This window comes from Petaurus breviceps, unplaced genomic scaffold (genome assembly GCF_028583685.1).
Source record: "Petaurus breviceps papuanus isolate PSGF00001 unplaced genomic scaffold, PetGlider_PUasm1.0 77, whole genome shotgun sequence".
In the NCBI taxonomy this organism is placed as follows: Eukaryota; Metazoa; Chordata; class Mammalia; order Diprotodontia; family Petauridae; genus Petaurus; species Petaurus breviceps.
In genome coordinates, this window is record NW_027186492.1 from 4,182,521 (window position 1) to 4,198,459 (window position 15,939).

At 48.9% G+C, this 15,939-nt stretch overlaps 1 protein-coding gene across 1 annotated transcript; it reads right to left on the reverse strand.

Annotated features, from left to right (window-relative positions):
* Positions 1-94: 94 nt before the first annotated feature.
* Positions 95-10,615, reverse strand: LTK (leukocyte receptor tyrosine kinase). Its single transcript, XM_069105691.1, has 20 exons — positions 10,573-10,615; positions 9,142-9,300; positions 8,661-8,826; positions 8,077-8,227; positions 7,790-7,936; positions 7,464-7,620; positions 7,178-7,360; positions 6,064-6,162; positions 4,730-4,882; positions 3,995-4,093; positions 3,599-3,794; positions 3,213-3,303; positions 2,729-2,793; positions 2,300-2,429; positions 1,994-2,091; positions 1,660-1,752; positions 1,425-1,526; positions 1,070-1,204; positions 864-954; positions 95-478 (listed from the first exon to the last, which is right to left on the reverse strand). The coding sequence occupies exons 1-20, from the start codon at positions 10,613-10,615 to the stop codon at positions 95-97; spliced, it is 2,742 nt and encodes a 913-aa protein (XP_068961792.1).
* Between the last annotated feature and the right edge of the window lie 5,324 nt (positions 10,616-15,939).

Sequence of the window (15,939 nt, forward strand, 5' to 3'; positions counted from 1 at the left end):
CCTCCATGTCAGCCTGAGACATTCCCCTTTTGTCTCCCAGCTCCCACCTTGACAAGCAGCATAACCCATCTTCACACGTGTCGGGGGTCGTGAATCAGGGGCAGGAGGGAATTGGGATTTGGAGACCAGGATGGTTAGGAAAGGTAGGGGAGGGGCTGGGGGAGGAAGTGCTGCTCTCTTCAATGCCTGAGTCTTCACCCTCAGCACCTGGGGAGGCCCAGGACCCGTATGTGGGATTCCATAGACTCTGCCTCTTGTCCAGCAGCTGGAGCCCCTTGGGCTTAGGGGGCTTGGAGCCAGAGGAACTCACTCCCCAAGTCTCAAGATTGTCAACCCGTAGCTCCTGAGGCTGGGGAGTGTTCATGCTGCCAGTAGCTAGAAGAGGGTGTGAGAAACCATTTCCCAGCACAGAGACCCCCTCTTCTTCCAGAGCTGGCCCTAGGTCCACTGGCAGAAGTGTGGTGAGCACATCGGGGTCCTGGAATGGAAGAGGATGGTTGTGCCTAATTTCATTGTTATGGAGAAATTTGGTTCTGAGAAAGGGGATAATGTTACTCAGGGACCTGAGGAGGTCTCTTAGACCTCTCTCTTTCCATAGTTTCCCTTATGTGTGACCTGAGACCTCCTCAGGAGAAGCATCATTGTGTTGTGGAAAGAGCATTCATTAGCTCTATAATCAGGGAACCTGGGTTCGAATCCCACCTGTGTGATGAGTAAGTCCCATGACCTTCCTGAGTCTTGGTTTCCTATTTGTAAGATGTGGGGGTTGGACTAAATAGTTTTTGAGGTCTCTTCAAACTCTGGGTCTATGCTCCTTGGACCCCAGAGAATAAACAGTATGAAGCCTCCTTGTGCCAACCCACCTGGGTACAATACTGGAGCCGGTCCAGGATACTAGCAAAGTTGGGCCGGTGGTCAGGCTGATGTTGCCAGCACTGGGTCATGATCCGGTACCTGAGTGAATCTGGGTATTACTGGCCTGAGCCAGTGGCTGGCTAAGTGCTCCCACCTCCCCCCACCCCCCACCTCTCTGGGCATCATCCACCGGTTGGTAGAACCCATTACTCACACAGGACCAGGGCAGTTCCGAGGTGGGTCCATCCTGCCTCCTCCAATGACAAAATCCAGCACCTCCTGGTTGGTGCGACCAGGGTAAGGCATGTAGCCCAGTGAAAAGATCTCCCATAACAGTACCCCAAAAGACCTGTGCCACAGTCAGGAATCAGCCTGACACCACCTGGGCACAATAGCTACATCTTCAGACATTTCTCCTCAAGCTATTGGATCAGGTTGCCTCCCCCAGACCCCGTCACTCCAGGCCATGTTCAAGCCCTAGATGGACACCAGCTAGGGTCCTGTGAAGCAAAGGAAAAGCCCAGCCCAGAATGCCTTTTCCCAGGGTTGGGCTGATAGGATACTGTTACCAGCAGTCAGTCTTAGAGGTGAATATGCCCTCCAGGAAAGCCTCAGGGGGCATCCACTTGACAGGTAGCATAGCACGGCCTCCCTTTCGATAATAACTTGCTCTATAAAAAGGAAGCATGAAATTGGTGCCAACACATCCTCCGCAGGACATGTGATCCCTTGTGTTCCTGCTATTCCAGCCATTTATAGGTACATTCTCCTTCCCTCTTTTAGGTGTCATCCAACTCCCCTCACCGGTATATATCCCGAGCCATCCCGAAGTCACCAATCTTAGCTACTCGGCCAGGTCCACTGCAGGTCAGGAGGCAATTCCGGGCTGCAATATCCCTGTAGAGCCATTGCCTCAATTCCCAGGAAAGGAGGTACTTGATAGATATTCCCAACCACCCTGCCCATTATTGGCCCCTGGATACAGGGACTTCCTGTCCCTCCTTCCTAAGATATTTCCTTCCTCTTTATCTGTCTTTCCCAACCTGTGATGTACAGTCAGACCTGAAGATTCCATGGGGCTTAGGGCTAAGGTGCTGTGCCCCCTGAGCCAATATTCCCTCCCCCTAGTCTCCCCAACCTGTGGATGAAGTGATTTTCTTCCAGGTAGTGGCAGCCCTGGGCCACATCACGGGCAAGGTGAAGTAGATCTTGCGTGGTTAGAGGGGAAGGCTGGCCCTGGGAACCAAGGGAGGATGGAGGGTCACTCCATCTAAGCACCCAAAGGCCAGAGAGATGGGGACTTGGGATGGAGCCAAAGATGAGTCAGAGACTATCTAGGCTGGATGGGGAATTTGGCATCTCCAGGTGGGAGCTAGGGAGTAGTCAGGAGGTCACTTAGAAGATTTCATGGATACAGGTATTTATTTTAGGGAGGGGTGCTCACCAGGTGAGGCCGGCTGTGTCTCAGGAAGCTCTTCATGTCTCCACCGGCCATCAGCTCCAGCAGGATGAGTCGAGGTGTAGCCCGGAGGCTAAGCCCAACACACCGCACAATGTTCTGGTGGCTGAACTTACTGAGGGCACACATGAATGTGCACACACAAGTGTGCAAACCAAACCAACACCACACAACCAGGCACAAAAATACACTCACAGAGAAAGAGATGTGCACACACGCACATACCCATACGTGCCAGTATACAACTTTCTAGGTGCTAGAGAAGATGGAGTGAGGGATGCCCCCTCTGTTCATCCCCACCCCCAGATACTGGGAATGAGCCCATGAAACCAGTGGAGTCTGAAGGTACCACTGCCTCCCCTTAGGTCTCCTTCTCTCAATTGGGCATCCAATCCCCCAAGCCCTAAAGGATACCTGATGATGAGAGCTTCCATCAGGAAATCCATTTCATCTTGTTGGGAGCAGAGTTCAGGGAGGGTCTAAGGAGAAGGTGAAAGAGGAAAGAGATTGGATGAGGGAAAGACTCCATGATCTTCCGGGGGAGAAACTGGGTCAACATCAACTGAGAGAAGCTGGTCCCCCTAGTTTCCCCTTCTAGATCCTAGTACCCATATATGGCACTCCTCCGTCCAGCATCGTTACCATAAAATGCTATGATGTTTGTGCCTGACACATAGTAGGCGCTTAATAAATGCTCGTTTCAGTCCTCCCTTTTATAGTAAAGTGTGTAGAGGATGGAGTAGGAGACAAACACTAGTTGGGACCCCAGGTTAGTTTAAGCTTCAGTTTCCTAAGGCATAAAATGATGGGCTTGGCTTTGGAAGGTTTTGAAAGTTCCTTCCAAGTCTGTGATTTTATGATCATCTTGGGCATCCTGAGTCTAGATTAGACTTCTCACCTTGATAGCCACCTGAAGTGGGGTAGGGCCACCAGCAATGCCTACCACCAACCCCTCATACACCTCACCAAAGGCACCATGTCCCAGTGCTCTGTAGGAAGACAAGTCAAAATCAGGGGAAAGGCCAGGGATCTGGGAAGAATCTCAAAAGACTGGCAAGAACCTGTATTTCATTTATTCATAGACATTTATCGAGCGCCTATTGCATACCCGGCTGGGTGGACCTGGAGTAGCTGAGCTCTTAGTAGCCCCCTGAAACCTCCCCCACTCTTTAAAACTCAAGTCCTGGAAAATAATTTTGTCTGGCAAGGAACGAGTGCAGTGGAAGGTTTGAAGGAAGGAAAGGGGGATGGGGAGGAGGGTGGTGTGGGGTGAGGTAGTCTCACCTGAGTAGAGTGATATTGCCTCTGGGAACCTCAAGAAGCCCTGGTGGTAGGGGCAAGGGCAGGGGTGGACAAAGCCCAACCTGGCAGTAGTTGGGATTGGGGGCAGTTCTGATGGCTGAGGTTCGAAGTTTGCTGAGAGAGAACTCGGTGCCTGGTAGGCTTGTCCCCCACATGCCCCACCACTTCTGCTGGTATGCTGTGGATGGCAAGCATGGGACTGTACATAGCACATATATCACCAAACCCATCTCCCAGGCTCTTCCCTCCTCCACCAAGAAGGTTGCCTCCTCCTGGAGGTCTTGCCCACTTGGGCTTGGCTCCCATAGGCTCTTTTGCCTTCTCATGGCTCAATCTCTGATGGAATCTTATGTGGCCTGTCCAGTAGGTGCTCCTTACCTACTATCAGACCTCCACAGATCAAGAGAAGGCTCAGGGTTGAAGTCACCACCACCAACACCATGGTCAGAATCAAAGGACTCAGAGGAGTGGGAAGTTCTATGAAGAGAAGCTTGATTATGGCTAGACCCCCTAACTCTGTGTATATGAGAAACACCCCAGGAAGGAAAAGAGTTTCCCAGGAAACAACTTGAACCCTTCCAACCTGGAAGGTTATTCAAAGTAAGGTACCCTTACAGCTACAACCAGCAATTTCTAGCACTTGGGGGCAATTGGAACAAAATGTTCCCTGGGATGGGATAGGGAGAGGGTGGAGAACATGGCAGAGATCCTTGAACACTGTAAGGCAACTTCAAATCAAAGCAGGGCCAGGTTGGAGAAGAGCTTACCTGGTGTGTTTGAGGGGTGGGGTTTCCTATTTTAACTAATTATTCTTGGCAGCTAGGTTCTAAGCATGTTTGTTTCTATGTTGCTGAAGGACCAAAAAAAATGTTATCAGCACCTTTCTTCAAAATTTTGGTAGTTTGGGGCAAAGTCCCAGGCACCGTCTAATCATTAATGGATTGTGCCTCACCCCAACTGGAAGAAGATGAGGAAATGCAGCTTCTTTGTCCATCTTTCCTGTATCTTAGCCCTATCTTACCTTAGACTGTGTGATTTTATCTGAACGTGCTGGAAGAGGGATTGGGGTGAGGTGATATACCTTGAGGAGAGGTAGGAAGGGGAGGGTGGTACCTGTGCAGGTAAAGTTATCTCCAGCCAACAGGGTGCCTTCTGGGCACATGCAAACAGCCTCTCTGAGCTCAGCCTTCCAATGACATTCTTTCAAAGGACAGTGGCTGCAGTTAGGGTGCACCTTGATATGGACCTCACCATGGTTCTCCATGACTGTTGAGCACCAGAACAAGAAATGTCAAGGTAATATGGAGTCAAGGGGAAGAGCCTGGGGAAGACTTGCCACAAAGCAGGGGGACAGGAGAGGGAGAGAGAGAGAGACAGAGAGAGAGAGAGAGAGAGAGAGAGAGAGAGAGAGAGAGAGAGAGAGAGAGAGAGAGAGAGAGAGAGAGAGAGAGAGAGAGAGAGAGAGAGAGAGAGAGAGAGAGAGAGAGAGAGAGAGAGAGAGAGAGAGAGAGAGAGAGAGAGAGAGAGAGAGACAGAGAGAGACAGAGAGAGAGAGAGACAGAGAGAGACAGAGAGAGACAGAGAGAGAGACAGAGACAGAGACAGAGAGAGACAGAGACAGAGACAGAGACAGAGAGACAGATAGAAAGACAGAGAGACAGAGACAGAGACAGACAGACAGACAGAGAGACAGAGAGAGCGCCCTTCTTGCCATTCCATTAGGGATAGTCATATGCCTAGAGGTGTACCAGGATTTATCAAAGTTGCAGACAGAATAAGGGGTTATCAGAACAGCCCTGAGAACTCATAGCCTTGAAGGTCCCAGTCTCAATTAACAAACAGCCTATACACCTTTCAGTGAAGCACTGCTCAGATCAAAATAGACATATGCTCCCTTTGGACCTCAGACCCAATATATCTTATGGGAGTACAATGTGGCATAAGGGAAAGAGCACAGGACCTGGTTAGTCAAAACTGTCTTAGGTGCATATTCAATGAATGACCCAAGACAACTCACTTACTTTTCTCTATAAAATGGTGATAATAATAGGACCTATCTCAAAGGCAGGGTTATTGTGATGATCACATGAGACAATGTATGTAAATGCAGCATAAATGCAGCTAGGGGCATATAGGTGATGCAGTAGGTAGGGCACTAGTCCTGGAGTCAGGAAGACCTGAGTTCAAATCCAGCCGCAGACACTAGCCATGTGACCTTGGGCAAATCACTTAACCTGTTTGCCTCAGTTTCCTCATCTGTAAAAATGAGCTGGAAATGGTGAAACATTCCAATATCTTTGCAAAGAAAACCCCAAAAGATGTCACGAAGAGTTGGATAGAACTGAATAACAGTAAATGCAGCTGTAGTTATTACATTGAGCATGCAAAGGACTTCAGAGAAGGTTAAGGGTAAAGGTTAGGAATGTGAGGAGAGTACGGCCTTTTACCTGTCAAAGGGTGCAGGTACAGCTCACTGCTGGGATGTACAAAGGAAACACCATCTTCTCCATCTGTCCAGAGATCATCTGTCTCTGAAGTATCACCCCCTGTGGAGGGAGGGAGGAAGGGATGGAGATACAAACATCTGACATGTGACGTATGACAGACATAGGACTTAAGCTGGTAAGGACCTTAGATGTCACAGAGTCCAACCTCCTCATTTTACAAATAAGGATACTCAGACTCAGGGAGTTTAAGTAATATTCCCAGTATCACACAGAATTCCAAACCAGGTCATTTAACTGCAAACCCATTGTTATTGAAACGATTCGGTGGAACTTAGTTACAAAACTTTGGGGTCCGAAAGGGGAGGGCATCTAGCACAGATTTGTGTGTTGTTTTTGTTTTTTGCAAATCTGAGGAAAGGGAACAGGGATATTGGGCAATGAAGAACTGAGGGGTTTCTAGAGGAAAGTATGGAGTGAGTGTTATAACAATCCCATTGTCTGTCTATGAAGGGAGAAAGGAAATCACACTGGTCTCAACTCCAACATTTTCAGAGATGTTTGTTTATGAAACAAAGGATTTCTTGGCAGCCTTGAAATCACACTATGCATGTTCATAAGTCTTTCTCTCGGATGCCTCTCTCATGCTTCTAAAGAATGGGTCCCTTCTTACTGGGCTTATAATAAGATGTAGTGTGATTTCAGGGGTGCCAGGAAAAACCCCGTCATATTCAAACGAACAGCGACGGTAGGGATGAAGATAAACTGCAGGACCGTGCATCAGGATTCTTTTGGCTTCTGGAGGGGATGTCCATTTGCCTGGTAGATCCCAGAACAGGGTTCTCAAAGGGAAAATGGGGGAGATGGAAGAGTTCACAAGCCAAAGACAGTATTTTACTGTTTGGTTCTGTCTCCTCCTCTCACCCCGAAGCCCCAAATCACTGGGTAACTCTCGATTCCTGAAATGATGCACTCTTTCCTGCACAAATCTATATCTATATGCATAAATCATGGCCACGCCTATGGTGCCCAAGGATAGGGCGAGCTACTGATTTTCCTCACTCCCATAACTCAGGGAGACCTCTTTCTGTGTCAGCCCTTTTGGGAAGTCACCTACCCCGGTAACCTCCGCCGCCTCCTCCCGCGGTGCAGGGTCCGCCCCCGCCCCCAAAGCCGCCAGTTGGAGCCCATCCGAGCGCAGCCCAGGCTCCGGGACAGCCTTGACCGCCTTCAGCTCCTTCCAGCAGCGAGCGACCGCCCTGTGCCGAGGGAGCCCCCGATTTCCACCCGCCTCCTCCACCTGCGAACCGACAAGAGCCTGAGCTGGATCAGGCAGCCCCAAGGAAAGTGGGGACTGACTCCACACTCCAGGCGATCATTTAGGGCCCCCGGCGCCCTCTCACCTGCGGCCCCGCCCCTCCCACCACTCCCAGGAGCAGAGGTCCGATTTTCCAGCTTCTCTACAATCGCCCCTAGCGGGCCTCTCTGTAGTCTTCTCAGGTAGGCTCGGCCCCCGCCGCCCGCAGCCACCAACAAGGGCTCCAGTTCTCCGGACTGAAGCTGCTGAGAAGGTCATGGGCGCTTGGTCAGAAGGTCGGTCTCCCAAGGACCCTCCTTCACGTGGAGCCGGAGGATGAAGGAGAGCCCTCGGGTCCTAGGGATGGAGACACGAGCCAAGAAGAAGGCTCCAGGGAGCCCTGGAGGCGGCGGGAGAGTAGATGGGACCTACCCGGAAGACGTAGGAGGCGCCCCCACCGCCACCGCCCCCTCCAGCCCAGCGCCTGGGACCCAGGAACCCTGGGGCTCCAGCCGCCTTCTCTTCCTCCTCCGCTGCTGAAGACGTCCCGAGGCAAACGTCTTGGCTCTCTGGGCTTCCCTGCCAGCACAGAGTGGGACAGGACAAGGAGGGAACAGACTGGGTTTCGACAGCTCCCCATTTCCTAACCCCGCTTCCTAAACACTCTAGGCGGTCTCCGTTCCCCCGCCCGGCCCCTTCCCATACCCCCCTTTGCTCACTCCGGGACAGGCATCCCCTCCCTGCTGCCCCACCAGGATGTAGAGCAGCTCCCCTTGGCGCAAGGTGAAGATAGATGAGACGAAGACCCCGTGGGCGCGGGAGTTGTGGTTCTTGGCGCCTTTGCCTCCAGCGGCCCCGTAGGCAGAGATCCTGGGGGAAGCCGGACTTGGCTCCTTAGCCATCCCTATCCTGGGCTCGGATTCCTCCCCATGGGAAAGTTAAGGTTCGGGCTAAGTGCCTACGCTGGTGACTTTAGGGTGAATTTGCTCACTAGACATATCTCCATCTCCATAAAGTTTTGGTGTCTTGTTTTTCTTGGAGTCGGGAGCAGGGAGGAGAAAGGGGTGAGGTCAGGCCAGGTCAGGATTCCTGGGATGAGTTTTCTAGCCAAAGATCCTAAGCTTGATGGATCCCTAACCTCTGAAAGCTCTCAACCGGGCGGAATCCGTCCTCCGTTTCTCTCTATTTTCCTCACTTATGTCTCCTCGCTGCAGTTGGGGCAGTCCCTTGACCAGCACAGTGCCTGGGCTGGCGTGAATCACTCTAAGCCTCCGCCCTGTGCTCCTTCAGCCCAGGCACTTACAGATAACGGTCGAGGGCCGGCACCTTCCAGAGCTGCACTCCTCGGAGGGAGCCCTCTGCTCCCACGGTCACCACCACGTTGCCGCCCGCGTACGCACCGTCGCACTGCGCCTGCGTGGGGCCGCGCCTCCCGCTAGCTCCGCAGGTGGAGAATAGCCACTGCCCGTCTAGTCCAGGGAACAGGGGGGAAGGAAAGTGGGGAGAAGAAGGTGGAAAGAGAGCGTCACTGCTGTCCGGACCTTTAGGCTTCGCGTCCCCCACCCATGTCTTGTCCGGCTGCTCATAGTTGATGTCTAGAAAAGCTTGCAAAAACAAACCCAACGTGGCTTCCTTTTGGGGGACCCAGGAGTTAGAGGTGTGAGGCGGGGGTAGGGGCGGTAGGCTAGAAATGTCTGAACGCGGGGTCAGGAGTTTGAGACTAGGGGAACGGGAGTAGAACTTCGGGGTTTGGGAGGGAGGGGAAGTCTTACAGCGAGGGAGACCCACGGTCTCACCGGAAAGGTCATGGGAAGCTGATGGCTCCTGAGTGCCACTCTGGGAGGCGACACCAGTCCTTTCGAGTCTGGGGACAGGAGGCGTCAGAGGAGAAGGTGGCAGGGAAGGGACCGGAGACTTGGAACTCAAGGAGCAGAAAATGGCACCTGCAGAAGAAATACAGACATGACAGGAGGAGTGGGGCGTGGATTAGAAAGGTGTGGCAAATGGGTTTGGCTTGACTTTCAGCCCTATCGCTAACGGCTGTGTGACCCTGAGCAAGGAACTGGACCTCATTTTCCTGGACTGTAAAATTAGGTCTAGCTCAGAGATATTTAGCCTTTTTTGTCATAAACCCTTTGGCAGTCTCATGAGGCCTATAGATGAGTTCTCAGAATAAAATAAAATTCAAAGGATTACAAAAAAAAACCCAATGATAATTAAATAAAGATGTAATTTTCTCTCCTTCCAAGTTAGCTGGACCCCATGAAATCTATCCACAGGCTTGTAGATCCCAGGTTAAGAACCCTTGGTCTACATGGTCTTAGGCCTTTTCTCTAAAATCCTATAATCCTTGTGATGTTAACCCAGTGGGCAGCTTTACTGCTTAACCCCTCAAAACCTGCTCTCTAATCTTGGGTTAAAGAGCCCTCTACCTTCAAAGCAAGATAAGGAAAGGGGAGAGAGAGAAATGCTTCATTGGTCAGGGAAATAAGAATTAGGGTAGGAAGCCCTTGGCAGAACCCTCTTGACACATTGCTTTGGCAAAACCATCAGACCCTCACCACAAGCGCACAAAGACATATCCATCTGTATGGCCCCTCCTCACGTCACACTCCCCGTCTCCCTCTCCTTCTCCCAAGCGCTTGACCCTTCTGTTGTTCCTGGTGGGCAGAATCCAGAGCTCCGAGATGTACTGATCCTGCTTCCCCATCAGCTCAGTGACCTGCTGGGCTGGGCCACTTCCCTATCAATCTTCAGTTCCCACTCACATCATTCTCCCCCAGCTGCCCTCAAACCTAGTCTCCTCCAGCTTCCCCAGAGTCTCAAATCTAACCCAAGTGAAAAAGACCGGAGCCAGCAGGGCCCCTGATCTCCTGGGACTTGGATCCAGGTGCACTACTCAGGGAGGGGCCCCCTGGAGAACAGAGACACCATAGGAAAAGTGGAGGGGTCATCTGGACCACACTACCCGCCCCGGCCACTGTAAGACGCCCTATCGTGGACCTGGGAGGTGCAGGTTGTTCCCGGGTCCCTCTCAACGCCCCTGCCTACTCCCCTTCCACCCTGACAGGCTGCAGGAGAGTAGGAGCTTCTGGGCTAGAGGGCCAGAAGACTCAGCTTGTCCTCAGTCCTGTCCCGGCCTCCTGAAGGTTGGGCGAGGCCATGTGGGGCCCCTCAGGTGTAGGATACAAGTGATCAGTGGCGATGACGCTTACCCCCAGAGCTGAGCCACAGAAGCAAATGGACCAGGCCTTCCATCACCCCGCCCGCCCGGGCCAGCCAGGTGCGGGCAAGGATTCTGAAGCAGTTGTGCTGGACTGTCAGACAGCCTGAGGCTTATAGGAGTGTCCAGCCGCCCCAGGGTACCTCAGGGTCCTAGAGCCCGCTCCAGCCACACCCGTCTCAGACCCGTGGCCAGAGCAGCTCAGGAAAGAGCATAGTGGAGGGGGCACAGTGCGTGTGCAGCAGCGTCGGGCGTGTGACTAGCCAAATCCTCAGAGGAAAGAAACAATTCCACTTTTGGCCAAAAATCCCCTTGGACTCTGGCCAATGATGGGTCTTTGGATCATTGGGTTTGAATGGGGAGAGGCCAAACAGTTTGTGAAGCTCTGGGTTTTTTGCCCCAATTAGTTACATGGATGCCCTAGGGAGCTCAGGAAGGAAATTCAGAGGCAGAGAGCTCCGACAACGGAGTCTGTCCTTGCCTTGCCTCATTGATGGTGAGCTGTCAGATGTGATAGCAGGTACAGTTTTATCAGGAATTGCCTGGGAGAGATGGAGTGGTGGGTTTTGTATGGCCCCCGAAATGCAATTTTTAAATTTTGTGACTATTCAATCCAGTCTCTGGATTAGGGGTTAATAGGCCCAGAAACTAACACTGTCACCCTCTTACACACCCACATCCCCCTATACACTCACACCACCCTACACAACATAAACCCCTTTACTCACGTTTCATTTCACATTCAAGGATTTACATCCTGTCAGGGCACTGGACTAGGCAGATTACCTGAGTTCTAGCTTCTCTGGTGTGAACTTGGACAAATTCTTAGCCTTTCTGAGTATTGTTTCCTCAACTATAAAGTGGGGATACTACCTGCCCTGTTTATTTCTCAAGCATGTATGTTTAAAAGCTTTCTTTGTAAGACACAAATGTAAGGCAAGAAGAAGGGTAATGCACAGAATGCTGGATTTGGAGTCAGGAAGATTTGAGTTCAAATCCTGCCTCAGACACTTACCAGCTCTGTGACCCTAAGCAATTCACACAACCTCCCTCAATCTCGGTTTCCTCATCTGTCATGGTATAATAGATAATAATAGTACCTCCCTCACAGAGGTGTCCTGAGAATCAAATGAGATAACACATGTAAAGTGCCTTGAAAACCTTAAAGCACTATAAAAATGCTATTAGCAATTAGCTAATTGTTATTGTTGTATTGTGTCCCAAATTGTTATTAACTATTAGCAATTAGCTAATTGTTATTGTTGTTGTATTGTGTCCCAAATTGTTATTGTAAAATTACAGGGCAAGGATTGTTGGGTGCACTTCACTTTATAAAGTAAAAATATTGATAATGTAGGCATTGTCACTGTTTACAGAGTGTGGGGAGGAGTAATCTGATTAAATAGGAGGGGCAGCTAGCCATTGGTCACATTCCTGGAAGACTTAAAAAAGTTAATGGGGGGGGGGGGGAGGACGGGGAGGTGCCGCTAGGTGATACAGTGAATAGAGCACTGGCCCTGGAGTCAGGAGGACCTGAGTTCAAATGTGACCTCAGACACTTAATACTTACTAGTTGTGTGACCTTGGGCAAGTCACTTAACCCCAATTGCCCTGCCTTCTCCCCTCCAAAAAAGGGGGAAAAAAAGTTAATCCTGGACCATATAAAAAATTGCTCCAAATCACTACTACAGAAATTTACATTTTAAAGCAATTCTGAGATTTCACCTCACACTCATCAAATTGGCAAAATTGGAAAGAAAAAAAAGACAAATCTTGAATGGATTTTGGGAAAACAGACTTTAATGTTCTGTTGTTGTCAAAATGGTACAGGCTATTCTGGAAAACAATTTGGAACTAGGTCCAGAAAGTTACTAAGCTTTGCATGTTCTCTGACCTAGTGATATCATTATTAGGCTTGTGCCCAAAGAGATCAAGGAAAGAATGGATTCATGTGTACACAAGCACAATGCTATTTAAAGTGGCAAAAAATGGGAAAAGTTTAAGGTATGCTCATCATTTGGGGAATGGTTGAAAAAATTATGCCATTTGAATATAATGGAAGACCATTATGTCATAATAAAAAGTAAAAGGGATGGTTTTGGAGAAACCTGGGAGGATTTGTATGAACTGATGCAGAATGAAGTAAACAAAACCAAGACTTGAAAACTCTGGTGGATGCAATGACTAGCTACCATTCCAGGAAATGGATTCAAGTTGCAGAATAACACATATTTTTGGACAGAACCAATGTGGGAATTAATTTTGTTTTTCTATGTGTGTTACAAGGGTTTTGCTTTTCTTTTTCAAATGGGAGAGGGAGAAAAAAATAAATGCTTCTTAATAAAAAAAATAAAAATTATTTAAAAAAAAGACTAAGTCTGCCAAGCTTTCAGGACAGTTTGATTTAGTGTGAGGTCTGGGAGGCTTTGTGGAATATAGCTCTGAGCTCCTACCAGAGTTCAGTCAGAGATTTCTTTTTCTTCCCCAAACCCATCATCATCCATGTCATCTACCATTGGAGCTACTCAATCAACAGGGACCACTAAAGGAAGAAGTAGTTCAGAGTTCAGTGGTTCAAGGAAGAAAACAGAAATATGTACAGTCCAGAGAGGCACATTCAACACAAGAATTAGCTTTAATACACAAGTCCTCTGAGAGCAGAGGCGATTTGGGGTTCAATCAAGAACTACCCCCTGGAGTTGAGAGTAGAGCTCTGGAAGGCAGCAGACCTTGGGATCCCAATTGAACATCTTAACCCAGAAGAGATGCCATGCCTGGGATGGAGCAGGGCTCTATGAAATGACATCAGGGCCCTGCACTACTAAAGGGCACAGGATGCCCTGGTCACATGGGTCCTGATGGTGGTGCCTCAGGAACCGCTAGTGTACTCTCAATTTGTTCCCTGTTTCCAGTGATGTGTGTATATGTGAAAGATTGTCCCCCCAGGCTAATGGGGAGGAGGGATATTCTGTAGCTACAGTTCTTACTATAGTCAATATTTTGCTTTGAACTGTGACTATTCGGCTATTAAACTCACCAGATGGGTCTTTTGTGTTTTGTTTTGTTTTTTAGGCAATTGAGGTTAAGTGACTTGCCCGGGGTTACACAGCCAATTAAGTATCTAAGACCAGATTTGAACTCAGATCCTCCCTACTCCGGGACCAGTGTTCTATCCAGTATATTACCTAGCTGCCCCCAGATGGGTCTTTTGAACTGTAGTTTTGGAGACCTGGACCATTCCACTACCCTAAGGATCTGTGAGTAGTTGTTACAAGCTGGAGACCCAGTCTGCAAGCTTGAGAGGTAGCCCAGACCTTCAAAAGAATGTGTCTGTGGTGACTCTGTTACAATTTCAGGCACTCATGCCAAAATATTCCTCTTATATATGTCATCTCTCCCTATTAGAAATAGAATGAAAACTCCTTTAGGGAAGGGAAGTCTTTTTGTGTTCATATCTCCAGAGCTTACCTTGGCATATAGTAAATGCTTAATATTTTCTCATTTATTTATTCATTCATTCATTCAAATTTTTTTGTGTCCCAAAGCAAACATTTGAGGCCATACTAGTGCTACAGGTATTATCTCCCTTTCACATAGAAGAGAAATGAGGCTCAGAGAGATAAGCCTGGTGGCTTCTTGGAAGAAGGGGACTGGCATTTAGTGTTTGTTCTGTCAGGTGCTGTGCCAAGCACTTTACAAATCTTATCTCATTTGACCCTCACAACCCAACCCTGGGAGGTTAGGTGCTATTATTACCCTCATTTTACAGTCGAGGAAACTGAGGCAGATAGAAGTTAAGTGACTTGCCCAAGGTTACACAGCTGGGAAGTATCTGAGGCTAGATTTGAACTCAGGTCTTCCTGGCTCCAGGTCCAATGCTCTATCCACTGCTAGCATATATACCGCTAGCATCAGACCAACACAAGTCTGCTGTCTTCCTGACTATACACCCAACACTACCTCTACTTCTATTCTCATAATCTCAAAGATTGCATGATGATGTGGCTGGAGTTGGTTTTGGAGAGACAGGATTTAGGGTCAAGTTCTCCCTCAGATTATACTAGCTACGTGGCCATGGGCAAATTCCTCAGGTACCTTTCCAACGCTAGAAGTTATAGTGAAAAGCATTGCCTATCAGCGTGGGGAACCTTTGGCCTCAAGGCCACATATGGCCTTCTCAGTCCTTGGGTGCAGCCTTCTGACTGAGTTCAAATTTTACAGAACAAATCCTTTTATTAAGGGGATTTGTTCGTGAAGTTTGGATTCAATCAAAGGGTCACACTTGAGGCTCTAAAGGGCCACATGTGGCTTTGAAGTCACAGGTTCCTTACCCCTGGCCCTTACACTAATGAAATTAAATGTCCTTTCTATCACCAAAACCCCCTTAAAGAACTTTAAAATTTCTCAAACAGAGTGATTTGGGGCACCTTGTCCAAAGGCACAGGAGGGATAGGATAGGCGTGTTGTTCTTGTATATGTGCCCAGGAAAAGGAATGTGAGTTGTTCAATGCTCTAATATTATCACAGCTGTACAAGAAGAGGGCTTTGCTTTACACTTATTTGTTTTTGTTAACAAACCATTGGGTGTCTTTAGCCTTGGTTTTACATGACAAAGTTCAAAGTTAAAATAGAAACCGATAGAAGGATATGAAAAACCTGAAAACTGATTATCTCTGTCTGTACATGCAGATGATGTGACATCTCCCATTACTGCCTCTGAATCAACTTCCATCCCTCCACTCCCAATCTCTATAGTAGAGGCTGATGGACACTGGTGTTGACTAATTGTTACTAAGGAAGCTGCTGATGACTCCAATTAGGCCTTAGAGATAGCTAATTCCATGTAGCACTGGGAAAAAGATCCAGAAGCAGTGATTTATACTTAGAGGGTATAATGCACTCCCCTGTTCATCAGAGCCAGCACTGAGCAGGACTGGCTTCCAATCCCGAGGCTGGGCATATAGGGGAAGTCAATCTGCCATGTGCTCTTGTTGTCTTTGTCCCCAATGTGGCCCAAGTAACCCCACACCCCACGTCCTGAGCAGTCTGTAACCTTCACTTGTACAGTTCCTAATGTAGCTTCTCAGTGCGACCGATCCCTTATTGCTCATTACAATCTCCCACCATTTTCTTTTACTCATCTTTTGGTAACTTTTTACTCATCCTAGGACCATCTTCCTAGGAAGAAACACGTCCTGATAACGTATACACTTGAAAAAGATGTGAGTGGAGATGAGCAGCAACAGGAAATCTAAAACAAGGGTGTGAACAGATGGAGCTGTCCACAAACCTAGACCCTAAGACACTTAATTATCAATAAACAGTGGTCTGGTCAGAAAATGCAGGGCCAGAGATGGGT

What these genes read in the sequence shown, in the direction of transcription:
- LTK (XM_069105691.1), bottom strand. Translation starts at nt 10,615, where the DNA reads ATGGAAGGCCTGGTCCATTTGCTTCTGTGGCTCAGCTCTGGGG. An exon ending in CCGGCCCTCGACCGTTATCT is followed by an intron (nt 8,228 to 8,660) that starts GTAAGTGCCTGG and finishes GGCTTCCCCCAG; the next exon opens with GATCTCTGCCTACGGGGCCG. An exon ending in GGCTCCAGTATTGTACCCAG is followed by an intron (nt 479 to 863) that starts GTGGGTTGGCAC and finishes CTTCCATTCCAG; the next exon opens with GACCCCGATGTGCTCACCAC.